The 26,895-nt window shown below is 38.5% G+C and overlaps 1 protein-coding gene across 6 annotated transcripts in view; it reads left to right on the top strand.

Moving 5' to 3' along the window:
* TRAK2 (trafficking kinesin protein 2) overlaps window positions 1–26,895 on the top strand; it is a 34,978-nt gene continuing 8,083 nt past the window's right edge. Inside the window, exons 1-18 of one of the 6 annotated variants that reach the window (XR_003526589.1) lie at window positions 1–93; window positions 6,215–6,349; window positions 6,435–6,543; window positions 7,552–7,746; window positions 11,003–11,056; window positions 11,840–11,910; window positions 12,569–12,685; window positions 13,778–13,987; window positions 15,764–15,842; window positions 17,543–17,673; window positions 17,885–17,959; window positions 18,586–18,723; window positions 19,645–19,724; window positions 20,392–20,595; window positions 20,728–21,026; window positions 21,356–21,634; window positions 21,859–21,958; window positions 22,478–23,993. Coding sequence is in view for 5 of the 6 variants with exons in the window: in XM_027636820.1 (XP_027492621.1) it covers window positions 6,507–6,543; window positions 7,552–7,746; window positions 11,003–11,056; window positions 11,840–11,910; window positions 12,569–12,685; window positions 13,778–13,987; window positions 15,764–15,842; window positions 17,543–17,673; window positions 17,885–17,959; window positions 18,586–18,723; window positions 19,645–19,724; window positions 20,392–20,595; window positions 20,728–21,026; window positions 21,356–21,634; window positions 21,859–21,958; window positions 22,478–23,153 (2,745 nt within the window). In the remaining variant the exon portion in view is untranslated. Of the gene's footprint in view, window positions 94–386; window positions 411–6,214; window positions 6,350–6,417; window positions 6,544–7,551; window positions 7,747–11,002; window positions 11,057–11,839; window positions 11,911–12,568; window positions 12,686–13,777; window positions 13,988–15,763; window positions 15,843–17,542; window positions 17,674–17,884; window positions 17,960–18,585; window positions 18,724–19,644; window positions 19,725–20,391; window positions 20,596–20,727; window positions 21,027–21,355; window positions 21,635–21,858; window positions 21,959–22,477; window positions 26,495–26,895 lie in introns of those variants that run through there. The other 5 variants (XM_027636820.1, XM_027636817.1, XM_027636821.1 and 2 more) reach the window with 5 other exon arrangements.

The raw sequence follows: 26,895 nt of genomic DNA, 5'->3' as shown, positions 1-26,895 counted from the left end.
CGGAAGCCATCGGGGCCCGTCCTCAGCCGCCGCTCGGAGGCACGCGGGGCTGCAGCGGGAAGGAGCGGCGCCGGAGGGAGCGCAGCGCGGGCGGTGAGTGAGCGCTCGGCCCGGCCCGGCGCGGCTGTGCCGTCTGAGGGCGAGCGGCGCGCTCTGTGCCCCGCGCGGTGACCCCTGCGGGTCAACCCTCCCTCCTCTGCCCCGGGGCCGCTCCCCGCCGAGCCGCGCCGCCCCTGGGCTGTGAGGTGCGGCGGGCATGCGGCGGCTTCCCTGCGGCTGCTTGCGGTCGGGGCGCGGTGCCCGAGCGTGAGGCGGTGTCCGGGGCCGGCCCCGCCGTCCCGGGCGGACAAGGAATTCCGGTGCCTTTCTGTGTTGGCGGCTGACAGGAGTCTTTTGGCGGTGGCGATGCTGTAATGTAACGCAGCGCTGCGTTTGCTCCGCCCGGGCGGTGTGGGTCGCGGTGCCCGCCGGCGGTGCCCGCTGTGACCTTCAGCGGCCCGGGTGCCGTCACCGAGGTTCGTGTCACCGCGCCTGGGAGGCAGCGCTCGGCGGCATCTCCGTTTGTTGCCCTGCTTACGTATCGAGGGCAAGGAAATTTTAGCTTTTATCGACTTTAGTTGATCATATTGTTGCGTTCTGATCAGCTGGTTAAACTGGAGTAAGAATATATGTCAGAAAATGTCATTTATTCTGTCGACCACCCTAGTGGAGAAGTGCCATGTGTAGTAGTGGCATGCTCATGTTTTTGTTTTTCAGTGCATTCTTCAGCTGTTGCACAGGTCCTGTATCTTGATTATGCTTCAGTTATTGTTGACTGATCGTGAGTCTGATGCAAATACTTAGTATACTAATAAATAACTTCACACAACATCGCAAGGCTGCAGTTGTTTTTATGGTTGTTTTCAGATGCTTGTTATCTTTTGAAAAATGTAGTTCTGAGTAAAAATAGGCAGACTTCTTTTTAATTACAATTCTAACAGTGAAACTGAATTGAAAAAAAATATTTTCCAATACCTGAATTTTTTCAACTCTGTAATGACAATGTCACTATTATAATTGCATCAATTTATCAAATTTCTGAGTATCTGAAAATGTCATTTGAAGAGTGTTGGAAAATCAGAGACTTTTCTGATTGTGGTTTGCCTCTAACAGTGGGCTTCCAGTATTGTACAGTAGAAGTGCTGTCTTTCAGGATTTGTTTTCCAAGAAGACACGAACATAGCATTTTCACTGTGATGGCTACAAAAAAGAAGACATCCTTTTTTTCTGATTTGGTTGCTAGCGATACTCTGGTGACTGAGTCATATAGATCACTCTGGTTTATTCTAATAAATAAGGATTATAATTTAAAATGCTGAGCCCTGGTTGGGGTATATATTAAGGAACTTACACAACTTCCTTGGGTGAACTCAGCCGTGCATCAACTGAAAGCATTAGTGATTTCAATTAAATGCTGTTCAAGTTCCCATCAAGTATGCTCTATAGAGAACAAGCTTCAGTTTTAAAAGCAGCTGATTACAACCTTTAAGAACCCTTCTCTCAAGAGCATTTATCACATTTTATACTCTAACCAACAAATACACAATTCATGATAGTTCTTGGTTCCTCTGTGATCCTGACATCACTATGTGTGTACATAATTTCTTCTGTAAAAAGAAAACCTGCAAGAAAAGATGTATACAGATAGTAATGTTTTGACTGTGCATTTACAGAAAAGAATTAGAAATTAATAAAACTTTTTATGGGTCTTTAAGGTAGGTATCATTCATAGTTTCAGATTAAGTTAGACTTCAATTAAGCATTTGCTATTTTTACCTTGTGTGCTAAGAGTGGTGTAGACAAGCTCCAAACATGTAGGACTTGAAAAAAAGTAAATCTGAACTGTGGTATTCAGTGGTGTGCATGTACACATAAAGCATATATACATGTAGTTAACAGGTAGTTTTGCTGCTTTGGAGAATATGGACTATTAAAAATGACCGAGAAGGAGAATAAGTGAGCCTGGCCTGGTGTAACTCTGGATAAAATAGGATGAGGGAACACTGTGGCCAGCTTCATGATCCCCTTGCTATTCATCATTCTCTCAGAGGTGTTCTCCAGCTTCCCCTCTGAAGCCTTACCCCCACCCCGAATTACAAACAGTCCAGGAGCTGTGGAGGAGGCGTTGGTTTTGCTTTGTTTTCTTGCTGTTCCTTTCTTATACTTCACTATTTATGGTTGAAGGTCTGTTGCAGGTTTGTTTATGATTATGACACTTGTTACTAGGATTGTGTTGGCATACGCTTTTAAATAATTTTTTTCCTTACCTGAGAGAAACATAAGCACTAAGTAGGTTTCTGTAGGGACAGTATTGACTGAAAATAACAGGTGTTAGGCAACAGCAAGTGTTAATTGTGATAGGCAAAGTTCATGTTCACTTAGATTTGTTTTTTAGTAGATAGTCCTTTGTCCTTCATCTCATGCTGGATGGTGTTAAGGATTTGGCCTCTGCTTCTGAGCACTAGTCCCAGGAATGTTTTGGCAGCAATTTGGTGTGGTCATGTTTGCTGTAATAAGAGAACTGTTTCATTAACCTTGAAATGCAGAATATGTTGATTGTTATTAGCTGACTTGACAGCATTCCAATTTTAGTAATGGAAAAAGTACTATGTTAATGACTCAATACAGGTTTTTTTATTGCATATTTACATAGCAGTAAAAGCTGGCATCTCAGAATAATACACTCATTCAGTTGGCTCCCTTTTGGAAAATGGATGTTGTCTTCTCTCTTAATCAAGTTAGAGTCTTCTTTGTTGTCGAAATTTTGTTTGTGTTACTTGTGACCTAATGTCTTGCATCCTGGAATTGTACAGAGCAGATCTAGTTTAGTCTTTGCAAGTGCTTGTGAGGAGCCAGCTGCTCTCAACAAATAGAAAACAGGAATAATAGCATATTTATCTTGAAGTTTGGGTGTTTTGCATATGTTTTTAACTTTCTATGCACACAGAAATTAACACGTTTTTCTGTGGTTTTCAGTTGTAAAGTGACTGTCTAGCCTTTCTTGTAATTCAAATTTGAATTAGAGTTCTGTAGTGGTAGAACGTCTTCAGAATTACATTCTGAATTGAGATGGCAAAGCTTTTTTTCTGCATCCATATTGAATTGCTCAAAGCAGTAGTTACAAAGACAAGAACAATTTTTACTGCTTTATAGCTGCTTTTTCTTTCTCTAAGGCTTTAATTAGTATTACTTTTGCAAGTTAATCTTGGCTAAGGTCTTCTGACTCACTGAAGGAAAAATTAAAAAAAATTCCTGTCATGTGGTCAGGAGAACTCATTTTTATCTCTTTGTTTCTAAGATCAAACCATGTGTTGAAATCTCATTGATTTAATGGCATATGTGCCTATTATTTTACTTTTTCTTTTTTTTTAACCTCTGCATAATGATGTCTTACTGTTGAGTAGACCTTTGATGTATTTCTTGTAATGTTTTTAACACGTTTTCCCAGCCCTTATGTTTTTGTTGTTTGTACTTTAATTTTTGTACAGTTTTTACTGGGATTTTGTCAGGTCTTGTTATAACATTAGTGAACAGCAAGACTGTTGCTGGGGTCATAAGTGATAGCCCTCCATACTTTTTAAAAAACTTTTTACTATGAATGGGATTGCCTTTTTTTTTTTTTTAATGTTTCTTTTCCATTTTCCATGCACAGATGAGCTAGCAAGCCTCAGAGCAACTTGAATTCTATGGGGCAGATACAAAAGGCATAGGGCTGGTTCTCCCTTCTACAAGAAGCATGCTGTACATACTCCTGATTTGAGCTTACTGCTTGAAGTTAAGTGGGAGTTGAAATGTGAAGCACACATCGTGGAGTAAAATTTAATTTAGAGAGTACAGAAATCCACAGATTGAGATAGATATGTATGTGTGTATGTACATATGTACATAAAATGTTGTCTGATATTTTCATCTCTCTTGAGCCTTCCTTGAAGAAAGCCTCCTGAGAGCACCACTCTTGCACGTGGGCTGTTTTCCAACATTTGGATTCCCCTTGGTTTTTCCATGTTCAATTTAATGAGTGAAAGACTCAAACATCGGTGGGAAATTGGCATATGAGGAGGTGGGGAGACAAAACTAATAAGTAGGTCAGTGTAAAATGAGTATAGTAAATTGACAGTGGAAATAATCTTTATTTATAAAGATTTACAAATAAGACCTGATAAAGTTTTCTGTTTTCTCTTTTGGACATGCCTCTCTGGACGACTTCACAATTTTAATTTCTAGTCCATCTTTTTATAGCATCGTCATATATTTTAAAGCCATGTTGTAAATGTTATGGGGGTATTTAATTATAGTTGTAACTTGCAGAAGGAATCTGCAGTCAGGGAATAATTTTATAGCTGCAGCATAAAGGAGTCATGGAGTCACTGTCAGGGTGGCACTGCACAGTGCATTAGCTGGTTGAATTTCTACAGAAGTTGCCCCATGGTACAGAAAACTAGAGCTGTGAGAAGCATTGAGAATGCAAGCATTAACTTTTATGGTGGTTGCTTATCTAGTAAACTTCTCAAAGATTTTACAAGTGAGTCTGCCCTTTCAATTCAATAGCTTGATGTTGGCCTAATGCTCTAGAAAACTTTAAGCCAAATGACTTTTTTCTTTTTTTTTTTTTTTCCCCTCCTTTGGCTGAACTGAGATTGACCTGCAACAAGTAGTGCTTTTGCTTTGCACTTTGAAGAGAGATTAGATCCAATCTTGAGAAGTAGCAGCAATCATTTTTACAATTTTACATTTTAAAATCTCAAAGGAAAAAGATTCAAAGTTGTGGAGAAACTGTCCAATCGTGCTGAACTTTATCTAGCACTACAGTGACTCTTTATATTACAAAATAAATTCATCTTGCATCTGTGTATCTGCAGCAGTCTTCTTACATGTCTTCTTTTATACTGTATTGAGTTGTTTTAGAGAAGGATGTGTGTGTAGTTAATGCTTTTCAGCAATCCAGTTAAAAAACAGCCTCTAGAAAAAAAATCATAAACAAGTGCTGGGAGAGGCTATACATTCAGATAGAAAAATGTTTCTGAAATTTCAGTCTTTCTATTTTTAAGTGTTATTAAGTGTCTAATATGGATAATAATTACAGCTTGTAAACAGAGTACATATATAAAGAAATAAATGACAAAACAAGAAGATATTGGTCACAAGTAGGAGCTGAGCTTAATGGAAGAAAGTTCTTTTTTGGTCTCCTGCCAAAGTCTACAAGCAGATGAACTAGCAGGCTCCAGGCTTGCTTTAAAAAGCTCCTGTGCTGTCCATTTTGATCTTGTCAAATGAGAGGTTGCTACAGACAGCCAGACAAACCTCTGATTGTTGTGCTTGATGATCAGAGATCTTGGGGAAATGTTAAGAGCAAATTTTAAATTCATGTAAACTTCCAAGAGAATTTTATGTTTACTGAATGTAGGAGGAGGGAAAAACGAGACTTTTTTTTCTCTTTAATTTTGTGTTTTTCTGTCATCTGGAATTACTCTTGTATTTTGTATGGAAGGTGATTAATTAGTCCTGGCAAGGGAACAGCAGAATTTTCATTTTAGTAAACTGTTCTGATAGGTTAACTGAATTACTCATAGTAGTTGCATTTTCTGGTTTATATGAGTCCGTGCTGTAGAGAAAACAGTAATTTTGTCATGATCCACAAGGTAAATTTCTGATAGGTCCAAATTTTATTTAACAGACTCCTGAAGGGGAAGAGCTTAAATCAGTTTTATGAAACTTTTTTTTTTTTAACAATCGAAGTACTCAGAATGGTGGTTTGGAAATCCTACCTTTAGAATCCATTTTTTAAATAAATGTAGCAGCCTGAAGAAAAGCTCTGTTTAGTTGGAGCTGCTGTCCTTTAGCATAAAAGGGAAATGCCTCACTCATTTCAGTGAATGACCTGAACACACTAAATACTATATGAGAGAGGAGGAATGGTGTAGACAAATAGGTAATTGGCAAAGTCAGTGCTTAAGGTGAGATGTTATGTCAGCAGGGAGAAGACATATTTTAATGCTACATTTTACATGTACTGTGTAAACTGAGGATTAAAATGTTTGTTTACCTTTTATAAAAAAAAATGTTAATTATAGTACAGAGGGGAAATTCAGACTGAAAGAGAGGAAGTCACATTAGTTTACTCTTTTGAAAGAATGAAATCTATTAAACTTTGGCATTTTCTTTGTTTTATGTTTAGGTGATGGCTGAGCCGAGGAGCTGGTGAAGCTCACATGAAATATCCTGTAGCAACTTCTACTGATCAGTGTAGCCCAGGTGAAATAACCATGTCCTAAGATGGCAGTAAATGTGGAGTATGAACCAGCCTACAGAAGTGAGTTGATGCCAGATTTGTGAGTGTCTCTGTGGCTTGATGGCTCTCAGTCTATCTCTAAACCAAAGCAATCTTTTTACCAAAGCAATAAAGGAATGGTGCACAATGTGACTACAGAATGCTCTTTCCAGGGAAGTGAACTGTGAAGGAAGGACTCATGAGTTTTGCTCACGGGGGCTTGGACAGCATCCCTGGTAAGTTAAAGAAATACTCTAACAAATCCTGAATGTGTTAATGTGTTATAAAGCACCAACATGAAGACAACTTTATGCTTCACATTCTTTGTGCTGCTTATGTGATGTTGCAAAGGAACAAAAACGGTGAGTCCATTTAACTTGCTTGTAAAGTCAGCGTGCACTGTGAAATACTGTTTCTAAAATTCTCAGTGTCAATAATCAACATTTTCTCCATTGAAAGATACTGAAGGTAGTCTTCGTCTTTAGTGGAAATGTTGCAAAGGTAATCATCATATACCTTCCATAAGCAGTATGTTAGCAACTTAGAACTAATGGTTCTTTATTGTTGCAATAGTTGTGAAGAGATTAAGGGGCACACACACAACACAACACAGAAAGAGTTAAACTTCATTTCCAGCATTTTGGGTATCATATTTCTTAGACTGTGATGATAATGGATGATAAGGATGATAATGGAATTTTATATTTGTTCCCCGATTTCAAAGCAGTATTTAGTTGATTTTTGTAGTTACTCTAAGGTTGTTTAAGGTTGTTTATGTCTATGTTCATTATCAAACAAATGCATAAAACAGAAGAAAATGAAAAATAGGAGTTTTCTTCAGAAAAGGGAAGTGTAACAACCAGGATAAAGTCAATGAAAGTTTAGAAAATCAATAGCTGGTAAAATGTAGGTCTGTGTTTTAGTTCAATGGAGAGGAAAAGATAGAAACTGAAGCTCCTTACATACATCATATTCAGGAAGCTGGAGGGACACATGGCTAGACCAGCCTTCCAGGAAATTGTGGGGTCAATTTGGGATGAGTAACTTGCAAATATTACAATGTAAATCAAGTATTGATTCAATAAGTATTTTGGAATTTTTTCTGATACTGAATCATTATTTTCAAATATTCTGAAGACTTATAAAGTATTTTATGGTACATAAAATGTATAATACTGTAACAATAGTATTAAATATTATATATATTTAATAATGTGCTATTGCTGCCATTTACTCACTTTCAGATGTCTGCTCCAATGAGGACCTTCCTGAGGTAGAGTTGGTGAGCATGCTGGAGGAACAGTTGCCAGATTACAAGTTACGAGTAGACTCTCTGTATCTGTATGAAAATAAAGACTGGATTCAGTCCAGCCCTTGCCATGGCCGCCTTCCAGAAATCACTTCTCCAACTCGTGATGAGGAGTCCTTCCGTTACATGAGTGAGTATAGCTGGGCCTAAGATATTAGTTTCCAAATATTGAAGATAAAAATGTGGATGTAAAGTTAATACTAATCTTAGGAAGAGTTCACATCCGGAAAACTTTGGACAGGTGGAAGAGAAGGCTGAGTTCAGGGGAGGTGGTTATAGTTCAGGACTGCGATTCTAAGGGCTGACTTAGCAAGTCCCATGGCTGCCTGATCATTAGATTTCACACCAATGTAAGAGTGGGAACATGTGATAGTGGAAAAGAGGCAGGAGCCCAGAATTGCACTAGAACAGATGTAATACAAGAGGTATGGAGTATGCAGCAGCTCTGTTTTCAGGAAGGTGTTTCTTTTGATGATGTTTGCTCTGATGTTTGCTCTGTGAAATGCTGTTAATGGTTTCTTCTGGAGATAGAAAAGGACGAATGCCAGGTAGTTGGGTACTGGGTCAGTGTTGATCACTGCCTTCCCGTTCTGAAAATTGTAACTGGTTCCTAAACCTCTCAAATGATAAAGAAGAAAATGGACAGTTTCAATCACATGAAGAAACCTTTAATACATTGAAAATCAAATGTATAGAAGGCTGCCAAAAGAACCAAACGTTTACTTTTTATGTGAGGAGAATGCATTGTAATCACTTCAGAGAAATGGGGAAGTCCTGTTTCCTCCATATATTGGAACAAACCACGTAGAAGAGTGAACTTGATATTTATATAAAATCTGTAATGATTATCTCTTCCTTGTACATGTCACCCCTCTGAAAGATTTTTCTGAAATGGTGGTGGTTCTTGTTGTTGTTGTTGTTGTTTGTACTTCAAGCTTCCATCCAGGGTGCATAGCAAAGGAGTAAGACTAAAATATTACCTCCAAGGAGTGCAGTACTCGACAGTTTAAAGCACCCTTGTTATGAGTTGAACTTGCAGGCTTGGAACTCTTAACCGTGGAAAGTAATTGGAAAGCTGCTTAATGTTTATTGCTCAGTCTGTTTCTGATAATAATATTGCAAGCATATATGATTTTATAGTCGAGTCAATGATTGTGTAGTTTATTGGAAGCAGTTGTGTAATCAGTGGGGTGTGTACTTGCCTCTAAGTTTGAATTATAAAGAGGTGGGATCAGGGTCTATCAGATGGAACTTGATATCAAATGCAGCTCTGCTGAAGCTCCCTGGTCAGCACCTGTGTGATGGAACACAGGGCTCTGAGAGAAGGACCTTTAGTCAGCATGAGCTTGCATTTTCAAACTGCAGTGAGAGGGAGGGGTTTTATCAGCAGTGTTTTCATGAAGCCGGTCGTGTACTGGTTGGCGGTCAAGGTACTGCAGAAAGCAGTCTTCCTACTTCACCCAGAGAGAGTGATGCCAGACAAATACAAATATAAATCAAGATCTAGTTATAATCATTGTTGGATAGCTTGTTGGGTGAAATTTGTATCTTTCTTTCTGTTGCCTGGCTTTGGGAATAAATGTGAAAGTCATACTCTTGAAGCATAACATGGGGTTTTATGTGCGTATCTTTCTACCCCTATATATGTTTGGAAATGTTTTTACAACTTTTTCCCAGAGAGAATGCTAAAATTATGGTTCAAGTGAATTTTAGTTGAGGAATAAAAATAAAATAGCAAAAGAGTTTATTGCACTTGAGCTCCTCCTCTTTTTATGGCTGCTGCTGCTATATGAGGTTGATCCCATGACCAGTTGAGTGCCCACTGGCAGTGTTTTCAGTGAGGTGAAAGAATATTTTCTCCTTCAACTGTGGTAGCCTAAGAAGCCCTGAATTACAAAAGCTCTGTCTTTATTCATACACACAAAATAATTCTAAAGGGACATGGCAAAACATAGCAAGAATTTTAACCAAAATGAAGACTTGCTTGCAACATTTGCCTGGCAAGGTGAGTGATTGCATGTGTGTGTGTTCAGAAGGGAGAACTATAACGAACTGTGTATGATTTTGATCCTGTACTGTGAGAAAATAACAAAAGTTATGTAGAGCTAAGTGTCAAAGCTGTTAGTTCTGTGATTTTATTTATCAAAGATATTTGCTTCTGATTTTAGGAACCTAACCACCTGAATAACCTTGTATGGAATTACTGTAAATCTTTATTAAGGGGACTGGATAGGAGCTTGTAACTTGAAATCACTGGGTAGGAACAGTTGCCACAGGAGAGCTGGCTATAATATTCTGCCTGTAATGGCTGTAAATTACTTGCATATGTGCAGTGAATTTTCAGATTACTAGTAAGCCAGATAAGTTTGGAGTCCCCTCTCAGCAACCACTATGGTAAAACTGACCTCCCAAATGCCTGTTATACTACTGATAGATATGTATTTAAAATTTTTTGGAGAGTTTCTATTTTTTTCCTGCTTAAAAGTACTGTTAGTACATGGCAATGCTGTAAAAAAAAAAAACTTCTAAATACTTGGGGCAGCACGTTGGGGTTTTTTGCCTACTAATCTACTGGATAAAAAAGTGTTTGGTTTGCTACATTGATTTACTTTTCTGTTAAGCTCTTAGAGAAACAGTTCAGTAAACCTTTTCCTTCTGTATTGTTCTTTCTGTTCTGCTGGCTTTCAAGATGGCAAGAAAGTTTCTTTCTATACTAAAATGCAACTTGGTTTTGTTCTTAGCATAGCCATAATGTTATGCTTTAAAAGGTTAATTGTGGACATTATGTATGTAAAGTACAAAGTCTACTTATATAAGACAAGTAAATAAAGTTAGTGTACACTTCAGCTTGGCACTTCACTATCTCATAATTAAGTATTCAGTCCTCAGCAAGGACAAACAAAAGAACTGAGAATACCACTGAGTATTCAGAGTGAAATGAGTGAGATTTAAACAAGGTAAAAGAGTGAAGGAAATACTTAGACCAAATCCATAGTAATCTTATTTTGCAGTTCAGTGACGATGGAATTAGTTTCAAAACATGTTAACTTAGACCTTCAGTTGAAGGAGATGCTGCTGCCTTCTTCACTTTCATGATTCTCATGCTATAAAGCAAAAATAGCAAATTTCTGTTGTACTTGGACAAGTACAAACATCCATCACTTGCAAGGGAGATTTATAATTCTGCTCCTGAAGGAAATCGTATTTAAATGGTTCCCTAAAAGGCCTAAGAAAGTTTTAATAGTGTAAAAAGTATGTTTGCCCCAGCTTTTATTTTTAGTTGTGGAAAATGCATGCCAAAAAACCCCACCTATTTCTTTACATTTTAATTCTTTCTCCTCTTTGTTCTCTTTCCCCCCCATATCTTTCATTTGCTGTCACTCTAGCTCTTATTGAACTTCCTTCCTCCTCCTTGGATGGATCTCACAAGTTTGCACAAGGTAATTAAAGTGTCTTTGTTACTACCATCTTCTCTTTCTCAGGACATGAACTAGAGCACACCAGTGCTTTGCATTTTGACACTGTGTTTTGTTCAAAGTTGTTGCAAATTCTTCATGCTTTGTTTGTTCTTCACTCGATCTTGTTTTTCAAATCCTGCTTGCTCTCAGTTTTCTAATAGTTTTACAAATTCTTCAAATGTTGAAGTCACTCAACTAGTAAGATGGGATTTACTACTACATCTGAAATGCAGATGTACATCATCTCATCTCTTTTTAATTGTTTTCAAGATGGTGAAGCTCTTAATAAATGCATTTTCGTGACTAATCCCTGGGGTCTCCATACTTCCTGTGTATAGCTCTCACACACACTAGTGGGAATTTTGTTTCAGGGCTAAACTATGTGTTCAACTATATTTAGATATCCTCTGATATATGGTTCCCCTTTCCCTAGCAGGCTGAATGATTTAATTGCTTAGCTATATGCAAAAAGTTGATCTTGAGATTTTTCTCCTTTCTCTAAATTTGAAGGATGTGTGAGCACCTCAAGTCTTAGTTAACATTGCTGAAAGCTGTAGATGTTCAACACCTCATTTATCAGTTTCCCAAATGAGTATTGTTTTATATTTCTGAAGCAGAAGTTAAGGTGCATTTTCATAGCCTCCTCTAGTTTCATCAACCTAGTACTGTATTTGTATATAAACAACATCCTCTGAGTTTAGCTCTCCCCCTTCCCACAGTCTTCTTGTATTTCAGCTACTTCAGTAAGCATGTTTGTCTCTTCAGTTCTTGGCACAGGTAATGCAGAGCAGAAGTCCTACAGTGACTCTGACATGGTCAAACGTCTGTTAGCTGAGGTAAGCTTGTCTCTGTAGTGCTGTGTTGGTGTGTTTGAGGGCAGGTATTTGATGAAGGGGTTTGTTCAGCTACTGGAAATTTTGGTTCAGTTATCTACAAGAGCCGCTTTTCAAACACGTGGGTGATGACAAGCTGCCCATTTGCTTGCACCATCTCAGAAACAAAATTTAACAGAACTATGGGTACCCATGGAGCCAATGAGTATAAGAAAGAAGTGGCTTTCTTCTGGTTTCCTGTTGCTCTTTTGCTTCTGCCCTCTCACCACTATTCAAGGTGAGTGGTCTGTTCTGGAGAAAGTGTCACTTGAAAGACAAAAGTAATTGTGACTTCTTTGTATGATTCAGCAGAGCCCACGTAACCTTTCCAGTACTCAGCACAAAACCCAAAACTGTCCCCAGGTTTGGTGCTGTCCCCTCTTCCTCTTGCTGTAAATGTCTGTGGAAGAGAATATGCTGTATGAAAAACCACAGTTATGGATGTGTTCTGGACCCAAATGGTGAAACATTAATCATTGTTCTAACAGTGTTGATCCATTTGAGAGTGAAGGGGGATCTCAGAGTGGTGATGCATTGAGCAATAGCTAGGAAAATCTAAAGCTATTCTGAATTTAAACCTCATATGATCAAAAGGAGGCATTTGTTCTCATTCTGTGAACAGAAAGATCGAGACCTGGAACTGGCAGCTCGAATTGGACAAGCCCTCCTTAAGCGAAACCATTTGTTGATGGAACAGAATGAAGCCCTAGAAGAACAGTTAGGACAAACTCTAGACAGAGTAAGTGATTGCTTTTCCTTGTTTTTTTTCCTTTATTTAGTATTTTCCCCGTTTTTTACTCTCTCTGTTTTTTTCTATTTATGATGGCGGCAAGAGGATTAATAGAAATGGATTATTTAATTGTGAAAGCAGGTGATTGGTGCTCTCAGACTACAGAAGTATGCTTGGATGTCATTTTTCGAATCATCATTGCCCAATCACCTTTCTCAGTCCAAGAACTGACTATGAAGACTGCATATTGTAATTACTGAGAAATTATGGGAATGTTAGATATCATTAGGGTATATCAGACCATCAGTCTGACTTCCCACCATTAAACTAAGAATCTATAATAGAAGTCAGGATAAGAGGTTGTATCTGACATGACCTGCTGCATAACAACTTCACAAGTGAGGAAACAGCCAGAAAATGAACTGGCTTAATGGGGTGTTTACGCTGAGAGTAAACAAATTAATAAATAAAATGTAATGAAAAGTGAATTCTGATCAAGATCTTCATCCATCTTTGCCTATAAGCACAAATTCTCAATCTAATACTTTTTTGTTTTTATTTCTTAAAAAAAAAGAATTAAATAGTTTACAAATAATCCTTGGTCAACAGATGTAGTCTAATGTAGTGAAATGGATTTAGCTGTTTGTATAAAACAGTATGCTGGTAACAAAAATGTACTCATAATCAGCTGTAGGACAGCATAAACTTATGTATTCATATAAAAATTTAGATATGCAAAATGGAATTTAGCTAAATGAGATCTGTCTTTTTGGTTTTGTTTTTGGTTGTCCTATGGTTCATTTAACGTGGAGACTGGAGGGTACCTGTCTATACATGTAAATAGTTGTTTCTCAGTCCTTCTCTCCAGGAATTTGACAGTTCAGAATAATGGTCACAATCGAAATGATAGTTAGAATGTTAAAATGAAGACATGTATCAAAGCGGCTGGAAAATAATTTTGAACTATTTAAAAACTAAATTCTGTTGTTCTTTTCTGCGGTATCTTGAATTTTCAGTCTCCCTTGCAGTGGTAAAATAATACCCAGTAACACTATATATCTAAAGTGTATTTCACGAGGTGGTGATCTCCGTTTGTCATAGGTTAACCAGCTGCAGCATGAGCTGTCAAAGAAGGACGACCTGCTGCGTATTGTTTCAATTGCTTCTGAGGAGAGCGAAACGGATTCCAGCTGTTCCACCCCGCTCCGTTTCAACGAGTCTTTCGCGGTACCGCACGACCCGTTGCAGCTGGATGTCTTGCAGGATAAACTCCGAGAGCTGGAAGAGGAGAACCTTGCTCTTCGGTCGAAGGTACGTCTGACTTCCAGTGTGTGCCATGTGTGAAACCAGTCAGGGTGGTTAAAATCCAGCGTCAGGGTTTCTCTTGAAGTGGAGGGTGACTGTTTTGTATACAAATCATACCCTCCACGCCCACATCCCTCTGTTTCCTTCGTTCCTCAGTACCTCCAGAGTTCTCTAGTAGTCCGTTCTCGGTGCATTTGTGATACGTGGAAGAATATGGGAACATATATAAGCACCCAGCAAAAGTATTTGGACCCATCAGGCCCTCAGGCTCGTGTGCCTTGTTTTGATATAAATCTGACCACAATTAGCAGGAGTATTTTGGGTATTCCGTTCTGTTGCCATTATGTTTTCATCAGATGACATTTAATATTAAGGGTTAATAAGCTTCTAATTAAGTTATTTTAAAGACACACTTAGTTTTGACTGTGTGATTAATTTCTGTATTTTAACTGATTTCTCTTGTGTATAAGACATGAATACAGGTGCTGTGCCATTTAAAGGATAAAGACTAAATGGCCAGACAAAGTAATGGCTATAAAAGTCTTGGAGCCTACAACAAAGGTTCCAAGAATTGGAATCTACAGATGCAGTGTCTTTTCTTTGGTAGTGAAGAGTGCAACTTGTAAAATGGTACATGGGTTAGAAGTGGTTCCTTTTGTTGCTTTTAAGGAAAGGAGGTGTTGTTTGTAAGAAGGGTGGGATTTGGGGTTTTTTTGTGTATGGTGGTTTGTTTTTTTTTTTTATTATTTGAGCCTTTCCCAGTGTAAGTTTGATTCAGCAGTACATCCCTTTAATGTCAACAAAATATACCTTGTTTTGTCTCCAGAATACTCAGCACGAGATGCACATTCTTCCTAAAACTCCCTGAGACAAGATGGATAGTTTAGTAGTGCTGTAGGATAAGAAAGAGAAAATCAGATTGCATTTATTGTGCTCCTGACCCTGCACAAGACCAGGCACAGATTAATTTAGTCTACTTTAGTGTGAAAAAATTGAGTGAAAAGAGCATGCTATCATTCTGTGATACAATACAACCTTCATTGATTTGAAATAGCCTCAATCATAGTGAGCCTATATTTGCTTTTTTTACTTATTTTCATATGACAGCTTTATGTAAAGAAGTGTGTTAGCCTGCGCTGGTGTGGCTGTACTGCTGTGCTATTTGCTCACATAATCTTTAAAACCATTTACTAAGTTTTGTGGTGTGAGTCACTTACTGGCGAAGTCCTGAATAGAGAAGACTTGTCTGTGCTGAGTTTAATATTATCATCCTCACAGTCAAAACGAAAGTGGCAATCTAGTGTGCTTGATATTGTTTAGATATGTTGTGATATTTGGTCTCTGGCCCAGAAAACTTACATTCCAAACAGCCTAGCTGGGGAATACAGAGAAAAGCTGTTCTACCAAGAGCTTTTCAGTGCCATAAAAGATTTGGCTAACATCATGCAGTTTTCAAGATTTTTTTACTCTATGAAGTTTTGAAGTGAATTTAATTGCTTACTTCTGATCACTGTCTTGGCTTACTTTCCCTACCAAATTACATCTTTTTGCAACAATTTTTTATTAGAACCAAGAGATCAGGTTTTGTTCATGTGCCTGCGTGTCTTTCACTCAAAAGACCTATAAAATTCAGGGAAACAGGCTGTGGTGGAAAAAACAATTTGGAAGTGTGAGCAGATGCTAGAGGGGAGATTCTTCCATTGCAAGAATTTTAGAAATAAAAATTTAGAACATTATAGATAAACTGAAATTGTTATTGATAAAGCAATAATTTTCTTGAAGGCTTGCCACCTGAAGACAGAAACCATCACGTATGAAGAGAAGGAACAGCAGCTGGTCAATGACTGTGTCAAAGAACTCCGTGAGTATCCAGGTTGCATCTTGCAGTGACAAAATGGTATTTGAAATAACTAGTGCCTATACTTTCTTAGTGAACCATGAATCAAAAAATGAGCTTCAGTAATTTATGCCAGTCATTCAAGACTTACTCTGTACCCAAACATAAAATTGTTTCTGTGTTTCATCAAGTTTCACTCTGTCATTTAAATGTAGGTATGCATTTTGTGTTTATAGAGAGCAAATGAATGTGAAGTCTAATGTTCATGAACTTCCTAAACTGAAGCCTACAGGTACTAGAAAACTGACAAAATATTCATCTTGTATAGAGTATTCAGCACACTTGACACTGAAATGTATCAGTGCACAGACTCTTAAATCTACAAACTCCGTTATTTTTAAAATATATATTGTGAACCAAAGCATTTAAATGACAAGTGTTGTAATTTGTCTAGAACAGTTGTTTGTATTTGCTTTGGTGATTGCTTATTTGCAAAGAATTGCAGCTACTCTTATAGAAGTGCATGTTAAGTTGTTGGGGAGTTTTTTGTGGTCGTTGTGTAAAGTGGTGATACATTTTTTATCTGTAGTCATTTGGTGTGTACATCTTCCTTTGTGCATAATAACCTTAAGCTTATATTTTAAGATTATTTTTTTTCTATACAGCCACCATAAAGAAGACTGGGTTGCTGCTCGATTTTTCTTGTTCCAAATGACCACAAAATACTATGAATTGATACTTAGTTGGTTAATTTACTCTGATCCCTCTGGGAAAATATATATCTTTTGCAAATAGAAGGTCTCCTATTTTCCTTCAGTGAATATGTCTGTGAGGTTCACTCTTTTATTCAATTCTAGAGCACATGTAGGCATGCTAGGTAAATTAGACTTGCAGAAAGAATCTTATCCCAAAGGGTGTGTTGTCTACAGCTGTAAGATTCACATTTTCACAAAAATGGTATCTGACTGAGCTTAAATGCCCATGGGCCTATAAAGCATGACCTTGTTCTGCAGTAAATCTATGAGGTACAACAAGGACTAAATTTGTAGTTGTCACCTTTATGCAAGATTGATCAGACTTTCTTATGACTTTGCAATGCTTTCAGGGCAAGTATACAAGCAAGACTAACTGTGTAAAAATATGTCAGCTTTTTGAGTTGTTTTGTCATCTCACTTGATGAAGTGATTGCTCAAAGAAAAAAGAAACAGGAAATTGTGTTCAGTGGGTCTTTGGGGAGGAGATAGTGGCCAGAATCAGGAGTGTATGCTACGCTTGACAAGGTCTGACAAAATGCCTTTGCTTACAAAGAATGGTAGTTAATAACAAGATTAATTCAGAACCCAACTTCTTCAGCATATTCCAAGTCTGGCCTTGGTCATGAGGGGTTGGGTCATTTGAAATTATTTATAAAAGCTTACCTTGGATTTTATTGCGGTCATTTCACATACCTGTGATGTGTATTTCAGGTTCTGCATACTTAGCTCTTAATATGTTACACTTGCATTTGAAGTTAACTCCTTCTCCACCTCCTCCATAATCTTTTCTTTATGGATGCTCTAAGGCACCTACTCTTATGCATTATGAATTGATTTCCTAAGAGTATTGGTTGTTTTTGCAGATTATTCTTGACTTTGACTTGTCCTTTCTGGGTTTTGGGTTTAGTTTGGGGTTTTTTTTCATTTGCTGGGAGAAGGTCTCTACAAAGTTTCTTTTTATGTTCGTAGGGCAAACAAATGCTCACATTTCCAGGATAACAGAGGAGTTGTCAGAGAAGAGTGAGGAGGTGGTTCGCTACCAGGAAGAGATCTCATCCCTCTTGTCTCAGATTGTAGATCTTCAGCATAAACTCAAAGAAGTAAGGGAGTGCTGATAAAGAGTGTCCATGTGTGTGTCTGTGTATGTATCTGTGCAGCATGTGCTCACCAGTGCTTACAGCAGGTAAAAATTTGCCTGCAAGCTTGGAGCTTACATTGCAAGAGAGTTTCGGTTTCAGGAAAGTATGGCAGAGGATCAACCTCTCAGGGACATCAGCTGAGGAAATGATGAGCACCTTTTTGTGCTTTCAGAATGTGATTGAGAAGGAGGAGCTGAAACTTCACTTACAAGCCTCCAAAGATGCTCAGAGACAACTGACAGCAGAGGTACTTAAGGTTTCTACATATATACATTTAGATAAATGTTTGGAATAGAATACAAGAGAAGCAAACACAGAGAGAATGGGAACTGATACTTTTTAATTATGTAGGACTTCTAATCTTTCATTGTGGTTGGAGTCATATGATTGGAGGAAAAGAATAATTACTTTGATCTACACAAAAAATTTTCTAGTTCACAGGGGTATGAAGGGCAAGGAAGATGTTTCAAGTAGGGAGGTCTTAGTATTCTTAGTGGTTACAAGAAAAAATGTTTTAGTGTGAATATTACTGATTATATCAACAATACTGTAGCTCATTAGATTTTAAGGCAGTTCTCTTTTTTTGCTTCCTTTACATCACTAGTTACTGTATTTGCAGAGTTTTTCAATGTATTTTTCTTTGGATTTCATCATACTTTTTCCTCTTTTGGATCTTAATACGGACATCATACTTTATCAATAAAATCGTATGGTTGCTCTGCTGACTCTTGTCCATTCCTGATGTTGGCTTGTGCCATGCAGTTGGAAGAATATTAGTGTTGAATCAGTCACTATAGGTTCCTGTAGGAGTTCATTCAGTCTCATTCTTCTTCTCTTTGAAGAGATCACGCAATGGCCTCTTTTCTCTTTCAGCTCCATGAGTTGCAGGATCGGAATGCAGAGTGTCTGGGGATGCTGCATGAGTCCCAAGAAGAAGTGAAGCTGCTGCGCAGCAGAGCCAGCTCTGCTGCCTGTCTCTGCCACCGGCAGCCATGTGGAGCATTTCCTGTGGTAACAAACACTGCTAGCACAGCACACACCAGCTGGCACAGACAGCCCATAGTAGCACACAGCTCTAGGAGTACACTGGCCATTACAGGACCTGCAGCACAAGATGTTTTCTAGCAGGCAAAGGAGCTGATCTAATAGTTTTTCAGTTTTTCAGTGTGTACACTTATGAGAATTTTATGTATTTGGAAACTAACCATTCCCTTGACACATTGTGATACCACAATTATTTTTCCTTTTTTATATGCCATTTCTGCTAATGAGGGATTTAGCATGTTCTGCAGCTTGTGCTCAGTTGTGCTAGTGTATTGTTCAATGTTGATGTGAATTTTATAACTTGACAGTGTTTCTTAAAGAAACAAAACGTCTTTTCAAGAATTCAGAGAGTAATTTTATGGCCTTGTGAGATTAAATTTGAAGCATCATGAGTAATACACGACCTAACTGAGTGCCAGAGATGACTAAACTAGTGGAAAAGGGTTAAAGGCTTTGATTTTCCCCTTCATATTAGTGTCAGGTATGTTCTGAATACGGTACTCAGAATATCTAGGCTGTGCTGGGAATTCATCAGGTTTTGGTTGATTGTTCTCTATACAGAATCACTCATGTTTGGCCTTTTAAGAGTGCTTTTACAATTGTAACTTAACTAAAGAAACCAACACAAAGAGTACATGAAGAAAAAGCAGATGTTGCTAATGAAAACTGAACCCAGACTGGTTACACGTAAGTGTAGTTATGGTGGAAAACTGCCCCCTATGCTCTTCCTTCAGAGTCTGAGGGGTTTATCCAAAGCATTGTCCATGTTTCTTCTGGGGAAACATGGAAATTTTTAGAAGTAATTTTTACAGATGTTTTCTGCTAAAATTGTTAGAAGGAAGACTTGAATCTAATTTGTTGGCTCTTGTGGTTTTCCTATTTCTCTAGGATTCCCTTGCAGCAGAAATTGAAGGGACAATGCGGAAGGAGTTGAGTCAGGCTGATGAATCTGTTCTCTCCAAGCAAAAGTATGTTTTCAGATCCTTATGAGCTATTTTGATATTTTTCTATAGACTTGTACGCAGTAAGGTGAAACTGATTTCTAGGAGTCTATAAATGTGTATATTCCCTCTATAGTAAGTTTTCTACATAATAAAAAAATGTTAGTAGTATTTGGTAATGTTTTTAATTTTGAAACCTACTGTTCATACTGGATTCTGTGAAGAAGTTGGAAATTTGCTAAAAGGATGTCATTTCATTCTTTAATTAATGAGATTTTTTGATCCAGATTCTCTGATTCACAGGACTAGCTTTATCTCTTTTAATGCTTGTAGAAAAACTCCCAGACAAATGACATTATACCAGAAAGATTGATAACAGTTTTCAAAACCCTGAAGACGTGTTCCAGGATCTTATACTTCTGAGCAAGAATTAATAAATAAAATACATGCTTCTGAACATTCTAAAATAGTTATCAGTTGAGGTTTAGGTCTTTCAGGTTAAAGTAAGTGGTGATTCTGATACTTAGTAGAGTAGTTCTCCTGAAAACATGAGTGCCTTAGGCAATCCTGTTTTTCTGGACATATTTTTAGTGAGGTCTCTACAGACTTTTGAAAATCTGTTTTTCAGAGCTTTTTCTTTATGGTATCTTTTTTGCTTCTGAAAACCACATTTGTTTGCTTGTCTTTTCTGTAGGGATCAACAGAAACGAGTATTTGACACTGTAAAGACTGCCAATGTCATTCGTGGCCGCTTCTCTTCCTTTCCTGCTCCATTGCCAATCCCTGGATCTAATCGGTCAAGTGCTGTTATGACAGCAAAACCCTTCCAGTCTGGTGTGCACCAGTTGGAGAGCCACACACGGATGGCCATGGGGAACAGCTCTGAGAAGAATTTGAAGTAGGAAACACAGCCTGTTACCTTCTTCTGAAACTGATTCAAAACTAAATCCAGATTGGACCTCTGCTGTGTAATGGAGACATAGTTAGTTTAGTAGTCTTAATATATATTATTATTTGATGTTTCTCACAGAGACACTCACATTCCTGGCCAGCCGGGAAGCCCTGGAGACAATGACTTGGTCACAGCTCTGCACAGGCTCTCCCTCCGTCGTCAGAACTACCTGAGTGAGAAGCAGTTCTTTGAGGAGGAGTGGGACCGAAAACTGAATTTGTTGGCTGAGCAGAAAGAGGAGGCCAGTGGCTTCAGTACACCGACAGAAAACTCTTTTTCCTCGGGTACAAACTCAGAATTCACTGATCTCTCTGCCAGCTGTAGTAATCTCCGTGTCCTCCTACCAGAGAAATTGCAAATTGTCAAACCCATTGAAGGTAAGAGGATGATCTTCCTCTCAACAGCAGAAAAGGATTTTAGATTCCCCAGCTAAATCACTGTTGGTGTGTGTATAGCTAGGTGTGATGTGCAGTAACAGGAAGCAGTAGTATTTGGTAGGCTCCATGCCAACCAGCTCATCAGCATCACTTTCTACTTGGCTTTCTTACATGGGACTGAGTGTTTGGCTGTTCCCTCGCACTGCCGTCCGGGTGCATCGTGTGGATCACAGTGTTGGCACCAGCTGGCTGCAGTCATTTTGATGATGAATTCTTGTAACTCAATACAATAGTAGGTAACAGCTCTCTCTCCTCTTTTACCACCCCAGGATCTCAGACCCTTTTTCATTGGCAGCAGCTTGCTCGACCCAACCTAGGCACCATTCTTGACCCAAGACCAGGTGTTGTTACTAAAGGCTTTACCCCTCTGTCTGATGACACTGTGCACCACATATCTGACCTGGAGGAGGATGATGAGGAAGAAAGTGAAGGAGGCATAACATTTCAAGCACAACAGTCCTTCCCAGAGGAAAAGAAATGTACACTGGCAAAGCCAGTGTCAGGGATTTTCCTGCCACCTATTACTTCAGCAGCAGTACCACTCACCGGTAAGAGGCATTGTTACTGTTTCTTCCTGGTTGTATTTTGCAGTGTCCTTTTCTCTATGGAATGTGTTTGACTGTGTTGACTGTGTGACAATGCTGTCTTTGTTCTTTACTTTAAAAAAAACCCTAAAAAAATTAGCAGTGATAATAACACTGTCTTAAAATTTTATTAGTTCTTATGTGCCTTTATTTGTACCCTCAATGGATGTAAATTCTTCACGTTGCAGCCTCAAATCCAGGGAAGTGTCTGTCTTCAACAAATTCCACATTTACCTTTACTACCTGTAGGATTCTTCACCCATCTGATGTCACTCAAGTTACTCCCAGGTATGAGGACTGCTGACATCCTAAATGTTGCTGAATAGGATTAAACAGTTACTTTCTGGCTTCTGATACATGGACCAGTTCTAAAAAATACCAAGGCAGCTAGGCAACACGTAAGATATTACTAATACACATAGTTGTGATTACAAAGGGAAACTTGGTATTCTCTAGAGTGAGAGTTAAAACAGGTTAAGGTAACTTAAAGGAAGTAAATTTTAACTCTTGACTAGCAAGTGCCTTATATCATATACCTGGTGTTAAAAAAAGATTCTATGATAATTTATTTTCCAATTCTGTCATATATTTTTTAAACTAATTGGACAATGATTCTATCTAATACAGTATAAGTGATCACAGAAGGTAGATTCATTGATACTTTGCAGAACAATAATTCTGAGTCTACTAAAGCTGGAACTGTCACAGCTAATAGCAGTGGTGTTCTGTATACTAAGGCAAATACAGAGCAGATATAAAGATCTCTAATGTGTGCATATTCTCTGTTTTGCTTTTATTTTATTTCAGCTCCATGGGTGCTCCGTTTTCACTGGGAAATTCCAGCAGTACTGGAAACTCAGTAGTGAGTACTCCAGCCATTCCTTACAGACTTAGTATCGGAGAATTTCTCACCAACAGAAGAGACTCAACTACTACTTTCAGCAGCACAAGCAGTCTGGCCAAACTTTTGCAAGAACGAGGCATCTCTGCCAAGGTTTACGACAGCCCCATATTGGAAAAACTGCCTTTGCTACAACCCCCTCGAACTCTTCCCATTCCTTCTACTCCACCAAATTCTCCATCGCGTTCACCTTGTCCTTCCCCTCCACTGTTTGAGCCTCGAGTGCATCACTCTGAAAATTTCCTGGCTTCTCGACCAGCAGAAACATTCTTGCAGGAAATGTATGGCCTCAAGCCCTCCCGTAACGCTCCAGACATAGGGCAGCTGAAGATGAACCTGGTGGACAGACTGAAGAGGCTGGGCATTGCCAGGGTGATCAAGCCCCCTGAAACACAGGACCATGGGAAAAATCAAGGGCCAGAGGTTGGCTTGAGGAGGCAGGACTCAGCTGGGCTTTTAAATGCAGGTAGCAACTTAATGGTAGGACTGAGAAGAAACCAGAGTCTTCCAGCCATGATTGGAGCACTGGGAGCTCCAGCTTGCACACAGTCATCGAAAATGGGTGTCCTAAAAGAAGACTAACTGGCTTGAAAAATGTTTGAGTTAGAGCATAGTAAAAAATATGAGGGATGACATCCAGTGTAGGCATCACTAGGTATGTTACAGAAGAGTTGGAGAAGGCACGTGCACGTTAGAGATGTGGGAGGGACAAGTGTTGGGATCAAGGAGCAAAAGAACATTGCTTGGGTTTGAGGAAGAAGGCTTTTGTGGGAGAAAAGAAAGAGGAAACCAAAGCTTAATTTTGAGACCCCCTTCAGCATCTGTCTTAACTTAAGCAAAAGTAAAAGACTATTTTAGACATTCTCAGTGTTTTAACCCTTTAAACTGTATGTGTAGGACTGTCTTGCAGGTGTCCTACTTTTTTCCAGCATATGACCATAGTATTTTACTAGTCGTTAGCAGTCAGGCTATATCATTTAAATATATTATTAAAATAACAGTCAGTCTGACCAGTATTACTGATCCAAATTCCTCTCTGTAGCAAACAAATTCGAAAACTTTTTTTTATTCTTGTATTTTCCATTTCAGAAACTGTGCTCTTTTGAACTCCTCCCCACTTTGAGAAGCAGGGGAGGGAATATGTAGCTCTGTGTTAGAAAACAATACTTCAGTATACAAACACAGAAACTGGTGGTCAGGATTTATATTTTGAAATAGTGCAATTGTGCTAGTGAGGTATTAACAGAAGTTAATTTTTTCCCACAGCTTCAGAACGAAGCACACAGAGGAATGTGCAATGAATAAGAATTAAGAAGCAGGAAAGTATGTATTGGGGAAAACTTCAAGCTAAGAAATCTTTCCAAAGTGTAGTGTGCATCTGTTTAAATGAGGATATTTTTGCACACACACAGACACACACACGTATCTCAGGCACATTTCAGTGTTGCAAAAGGAAATAAACCCTTGGTGCTTGATTCAGGGTTTCTTTTTATTTGGCATATGTGAAGAGCATTTACTTCAAGAAAAGTGTTGGAAGTTCAGTAGCCTGCCTCTTCTCTTGACAGGTAGACATTCTGTACATTTGGGAGTTCTGCAGTAAACTTTATGCCTTTCATTCACTTATTTCTGATTTTAGGCAGGATTTATTTCAAAGATTTCATTAAGAGCAGAATTTACCAGTCTGTATTTAGAAACAGGAAGAAAAAATCTGGTGTTCTTTGAGGCATTTTAATGAACATTGTAATCCAGTGTTTTGATCGATGGAGTGTGGTTCTGAACATAACTGAGGCAGACTTTCCAACTCAGAAGAGAACTCCATTTTAGAAATCTGTTTTCTGAGTGGTAATCATCAAAATACTACTGCCCATGCTGCTTTTTTGCTTCCTTCCTGTCAAAGGTTCTAGTCATAACCGAACAATCCATAGTAGATTTATTGTGTAACTTAAAGAAGAAGAAGTTTGCCCAAAACTGCTTGGAGGAATGGGTCTTTGCTAGTGACCTGAAGGGAAACAGGTTCTTAGTCTTCATGTAAATTTTCACTGTACCTGTCAACATTATAAAGTTATTTTAGTTTCCATACAGTTAGATAAAACAGTTAAGTTTACCTTGCCTGTATGCAGATGTGGGGCATCGCTGGGAGCTGTTGGGTGTGTGGTGTGAAGAATCAGTGCAGTTACACTGACTGGCATTTGCTGTAAGGCACATCCACTGTAATCAGCACCCTTGTTGCTGCAGGGTTGAGTGGAGTAGGGCAGGAAAAGAAAGCTTCTTAACTTTGTTTATAGGAAATTTGTAACGTGGCCTTTCTGCTTTTACAGTTCCATAGATCTTGTGATGACTCTTTGATAAAAGTTTTTGGGGTTTTTTTGTAAAAGGAAAAGGAGTAACCACTTCAAACTTGCACAGGGATTCTGAGCAGAAACTTGTCTGTCAGCAGCGCACAGAAATATTCAGGAACTCCTGGAGTTGCCTTTTGCTCTTTAAGCAAAATCTTACACTTATAAAAGGTGAATTTTATTTAAAAGACTGTATACGGGTTCATTTTGTTTTTTAAATGAAAAATATTTAATTTTTTCCTGTAAGTATTTATGTTTGTCTGTACTTAGCCATGTCTTGCCGAGCTACATAAGGTGAGAGTGAAAGGAGGGGGTGCTGTTTTAGTCTCCAGTGAACTGAGACAAGTTCTGCTATGTATCTGGAACTTGCAGGGAAATGACGAGTTGATGAAAGATTAGACAGTTTGGTGTCAACAGAGAAGTGTGTAGCCTGTCAAAGTATGTCCATTTTGTGTGTTTAGTGTAGGAATACATGTAAGTTACAGGAGGTATTAACACTGTGTTTCTAACTGGCTTCATTAGCTAACTCCAGCCATTGGATCATTCTGTGTGTTAGCAGAGTAGCTAATCAGCTAAAGCAGAATTCCTCTAATCTAAAAGCATATAAATTAAATGCATGTTTCTCTTTGGGACACTTCCATATTCCATAGCCCAACAATATAGAGTGGTTCAGTTCAAACAATGCTATGGATGTCGAGAGGTTGGTTGGCTTGTTTTCTGTAGAATGAGGTTTATCATCGGATGCTTTTACATAAGGCAAAAAGAAAATGGAAGAGCCTGTGTTCCATTGTGTTTGTGTGTTTATCCAGTTGGTCAATGCTGTGGTGCATTTGTTGAAATTCTGTCATGCATTTATACCTTCGGATGGTCATGGATTACATTTTGTAATACATCCCTAACTTGCAGCAACAGGGAAAATTCATACTTCTTCTAAGTTTACTATTTTGTGCCAAAACCTAGAAGATAAACTTTTTTCTAATAACATGTGTTTCTGAAAACATTTTAGAAGTCGCCATCATTCTAGGACCTGATTTGGCTTCTGTTGTCTCTTGTAAGAGAGGTGAAAAACTTGCATGACTGAAATAGCTAAGATCCTGCACCAGAACTTTTTTTTGAGTGGGAGGTAAACCTAGAAGGAATGGAGAATTGCATTTCAGCAAGGTTCTGTTATCTTGCAGGTTTGAGTCAAAAACAGATGCTAGAAAGGACTTACCTATGCTTGTGAAAGTCACAAGAGACAGAAGGAAATTCTTGTTGTATTTACCTGTATTCCAACTGTCTTAAACAAAGCACAAACTTAAAGCTTTCTAGTTTCACTGTTTGTTTTTGAAAAACTCAGTGATCCCTGCATGCTCAAAATGCCTCTGGTCAAAGTTAAATGTCTGCTGCAGTCAAACAGCAGCAGAGAAGGAAGGAGAATAATTGGGTTTGGGCTTCATTTGGCTGTTACATGAGGGGATTATACACAATGTTTAACAGTCTGGGATTTTCATGGTATTTTTTTCATCTGCTTTTTTGCACTTACTGTTGTTTCATAGTGGAATGTAAATTTGATAATAAACATGTATAACATGCCATTTTCCAGTATTTTGGTCACCTTCTGTGGTTTGTTCCAGATGTCATCTTGTTATAGAACACTGTAGTATACAAACCTAAAATTGGGCTTTTTTTGGCTAAAATTGAATGATTATTATATAGAAGCTTAGTGAGTTGGTATCTGCAGAAGTGGTGGCTTTAGAAGCCAAGAAATCGATTTAAAAACTGGGATCAGGCTGTGCTGGGCTGTTGTGTTTATACCTAAGCAGGTACAGGTGACAGATGTGCAGTACAAGTTGTGGTCTGACTTTGCCTAGTAAATATGTGAACAGAGAACTTTCTGCTGCACTTCAGAAAGCCTTTTACTTGAGAAAAACTTCACAAATGAAGAATAGCTTATCAGCCTCCAAACAATATTTGAATGTTGAGCCTCATTTTAAATGAATCCGTTT

Source organism: Corapipo altera, unplaced genomic scaffold (genome assembly GCF_003945725.1).
Source record: "Corapipo altera isolate COAL_440 unplaced genomic scaffold, ASM394572v1 45, whole genome shotgun sequence".
Taxonomy (NCBI): domain Eukaryota; kingdom Metazoa; phylum Chordata; class Aves; order Passeriformes; family Pipridae; genus Corapipo; species Corapipo altera.
Note: the sequence above shows the minus strand (reverse complement) of the source record. Positions and strands in the feature narration are given on the sequence as shown.